Here is a 4,091-nt window from a genome sequence, read left to right on the forward strand (position 1 = left end):
TCTAGTGAGCACATGGACAATAAGAAAGTGAAACAACCTTAATCCTGTTATAGAAAATGTTTTAGTCATCTGAATAGAATAACCAACCATGACATTCCTTTAAGTCAAAGCTTAATCATGAGTAAGGCCCTAACTCTTCAATTCTATAATAGCTGAGTGAGATGAGGAGGCTACAGAAGAAAAGTCTGAAGCTAGCAGAGGTTTCTTCTGAAGAAAAGTCTGAAGCTAGGAGAGTTTTAAGGAAAGAACGCCTCTCTATAACATAAAAGTGCAAGGTGAAGCATCATGTGCTGATGTAGAAGCTGCAGCAAGTTATCAGATTTTCAGATTTAGTGAAATAACTTTGCACTTGAAGAAGATGTTATCTCTATGACCTTCATAGCTAGAGAGGAAGAGTTGATGCCTAGCTCTAAACCTCCAAAGAACAAGCTGACTGTCTTTTTAGGGTTTAATGTAATTGGTGACTTTAAGTTAAAGCTAGTGCATTTACCATTTGGAAAATCACAGAACATGGTGGGAAAGATGGTGGCTTTGTTGGAGGGAGTGTAATACCCTTCCTCTATGCAGGGGAGAGAAACTCTCGGATCTGCAGAGGAACAGAGCAAGGGTCCTAGGATATTGCAACATTTATGAAAACAGAACATCAAAAATTATAGTGGACATTGAAAACCCAAACACACACTCACTGCTCTCCCTCGTTGTGCAGTCCATCTGCCTCTTGCTGCTGCTGTATTGCCAAGATGTCGCTTTCTAACAAGCTGACTTTGGACAAGCTGGACATGAAGGGGAAGCAGGTCATCAAGAGAATGGACTTCAATGTTTCTATGAAGAACAATCAGATAACGAACAACCAGAGGATCAAGGCTTGCCATCCCAAGCATCAAATACTGCTTGGACAATGGAGCCAAGTCTGTTGTTCTCATGAGCCACCTGGGCCGGCCTGATGGCGTCCCCATGCCTGACAAGTACTCCTTGGGGTCATTTGCTGTAGAGCTGAAATCTCTGCTGGTCAAGGATGTCTTGTTCTTGAAGGACTGCGTGGGCCCGGAAGTGGAGAAAGCTTGTGCTGACCCAGCTGCCAAGTCTGTCATCTTTCTGGAGAACCTTCGCTTTCATGTGGAGGAGGAAGGGAAGGGAAAAGCCGCTTCTGGGAACAAGGTTAAAGCCTATCCAGCTAAAATAGAAGCTTTCCAAGCCTCCCTTTCCAAGCTAGGGGATGTGTATGTCAACAATGCATTTGGCACTGCTCACCAAGCCCACAGCTCCATGGTGGGAGTCAATCTGCCGCACAAAGCCGGAGGGTTTTTGATGAAGAAGGAGCTGAACTACTTTGTGAAGGCCTTGGAAAGCCTTGAGCGACCCTTCCTGGCCATCCTGGGCAGAGCTAAAGTTGCAGACAAGATCCAGCTCATCAATAACATGTTAGACAAAGTCAATGAGACGATTATTGGTGGTGGAATGGGTTTTACCTTCCTCAAGGTGCTCAATAACATGGAGACTGGCACTTCTCTGTTCGACGAAGAGGGAGCCAAGATTGTCAAGGATCTGATGGCCAAAGCTGAGAAGAACAGTGTGAAGATTACCCTGCCGGTTGACTTCGTCACTGCTGGCAAGTTTGATGAGAATGCCAAGACTGGCCAAGCCACTGTGGCCTCTGGTATACCTGCTGGCTGGATGGGCTTGGACTGTGGGCCTGAGAGCAGCAAGAAGTATGCCGACGCTGTCGCAAGGGCCAAGCAGATTGTGTGGAATGGACCTGTGGGCATATTTGAATGGGAAGTTTTCGCCCGAGGGACCAAGGCCCTCATGAAGGAGGTGGTGAAAGCCACTTCCAGGGGCTGCATCACCATCATAGGTGGTGGAGACACTGCCACTTGCTGTGCCAAATGGAACACAGAGGACAAAGTCAGCCATGTGAGCACCGGGGGTGGTGCCAGCTTGGAGCTCCTGGAAGGTAAAGTTCTTCCTGGGGTGGATGCTCTCAGCAATGTTTAGGATTTTTCCCACCTTATTGTTACAGGGTGCAGCCAAGAGGGGGGCCCCAAATAGGCATTTGAAATGGGGTCCAGAACTTAAGGTGTCCAGGAGATTTTAAGATGTCTCCATCCTCCACCCCAGGGTGTGGGTTGGGGGAAGGGACAAATGGAGCAGGGCCATTGAGAGCTGTTTTGCATAGCAACAGCCTTGCAGCTAACCTCTGGGTTGGTCATTTAGCATATCTATGGCCTTTGGCTGGTTGCATGGATATGTTAAATAGCTGTGATCAGCTCTAAGCCAGGGGAACAGAAGTAACTTCCCCACCCAGACTGGGGAGGGCAGGTCCCCTGAGTTATAGCGCCTGCGTGGGAGCTCAGAGAAGATTGGCTCCAGGACATGGGGCCACGCCTGTCCAGACTCATGATGGCAGCCCAGTAAAGCTAGAAGAACAAGAGTTCTGGCATGTGAAGCTGAGTGTGGGAGGAGTAGGAAATGGGGCTGCAGAGGAAGATTGGCCGCGGGGATTTAAAACCCAGATTTGGCGGCCATTGAGGGAAGAACCACACAGACTCCATGGAGTAGAGAGCCATGTACAGCCATTGAGGAGGAGAACCAGGCTGCTTTAAGAAGAAGAGCCATGTGCAGCCCAGAGGAGGAGAGCTATGCACAGCCCTGAGAGAAGGAGAACCGTGCTGCTTTAGGAAGGAGAGCCATGCGCAGCCCTGAGAAGGAGAAGCACGCGGACTTGACGGAGTGTAGACTCCTGCAGCCCTGAGAAGAGAACCACAAGCCTGGCAGAGTGGGGACCCCCACAGCTTTAGAAGGGGGAACCACCACCTGGTTTTAGCAGAGATCCCGGTGACTCAGCGGAGGGTGCCGGGAATCCAGGGAGGTCTCCCAGTCGAGATGGAGTTCTAACTGGGAAGAACCAGAGGACGATTAAGCCATGGACTTCTATTTCCTTTCCTGAGATACGGTACTCTGAACTGGGCAAAGGGGGAAGGAAAGAAGGACTGTGTGGGTGTTTTAAGGGACTTTGGGATTTTGGTGAAGACATTAGGTCACTACTTTAAGTTAGTATAACATTAAATAAACGTTTCCTTTCCTTTTCACGAATCTCTGGCATTGAGAGACGTCTTTCCCCTGGCGGCGGACATAACGGACCCGGGGCCTTCTTTCAATAATAGTATATCATCCCAGGCCCCCCTTGTGTGTTCTGTAACATTATGGTTCCTGGGTGCATCCTGTAACTCCACTTAGTGCTTTCCGCATCTCTACGTGGTATTAGCTACAGTCTTCCCCCCCACCCCCCACCCCCCTGACAAGATCCAGCTACTAGTGGCCTAGAGATGCAGCCCAGGAACACGTAACACAGCCGCACGGCAGCGGCACATCAGCTCACCCTCACTGCACCCTGGATCTGGCTACATTCTTCGGGATCCCATCTGCATTTCCTAATGGCTAAACCACTGTGCATTCTAGAGTGCATATAATTATATTTTGCCTGTTAACCTGTTAGCTTAATCCTCTTCTTGGAGTAGCTGACTCTGATGAGCATTGTCGTTGTTTTGCTACTCAGCATGAAAACAAGATAAAATTCAAGCTGTGAGGAGGGAGGGAGAGGAAGTTGGAGATCTATTAAATAAATAAACAATAAATGTATTCTTTGAACCTGGAAAAAAAAAAAAAGACAAACCAGATGGTAAGGAGACTGCTTCAGCATAATAAGAACCCAGGGATTAGTGCTGGGACCAGGGAGGTTGCAGCCGCCAGGCCCAATGCTCCTGGGTCTGCCTCAGGGCACCAGGAGAGTGGAGTCACCGCTCCCTTCCCAGACAACAAAGATTGAGCAGCACCATGGGAGGCCTTGTTGCTTGAAGGCACAGAGAGGAAAGTGAGACTGAGAGACAATTACACAGGGGCTGCGAGCACCCACGCATAGCCCTGAGAAGAGTGAGTGCCCCAACCTGCGCGAGCAAGGGTGGCCAAGCCCCGGCCCCCCAACCTGGTGAGAGTGTGGTCCTGTAAAAGACCCAGATCCTGAAGCCCTGGGCAAGGAAAGGGCACGGGTGTTCGCAGGTTTCTGGAGCCTGTGGTGGTAAACTCGGAGGAGC

The 4,091-nt window shown here is 49.5% G+C and overlaps 1 protein-coding gene across 1 annotated transcript; it reads left to right on the forward strand.

Moving 5' to 3' along the window:
• The first annotated feature begins 676 nt into the window (after window positions 1-676).
• Window positions 677-2,006, forward strand: LOC114501916 (phosphoglycerate kinase 1-like). The gene is given in 2 exon segments (XM_036031040.1): window positions 677-866; window positions 868-2,006. Coding segments are annotated over 2 exon segments (1,254 nt in total). The 5' UTR covers window positions 677-740; the 3' UTR covers window positions 1,996-2,006.
• The last annotated feature ends 2,085 nt before the right edge of the window (window positions 2,007-4,091 follow it).

Source organism: Phyllostomus discolor, chromosome 7 (genome assembly GCF_004126475.2).
Source record: "Phyllostomus discolor isolate MPI-MPIP mPhyDis1 chromosome 7, mPhyDis1.pri.v3, whole genome shotgun sequence".
NCBI lineage: Eukaryota > Metazoa > Chordata > Mammalia > Chiroptera > Phyllostomidae > Phyllostomus > Phyllostomus discolor.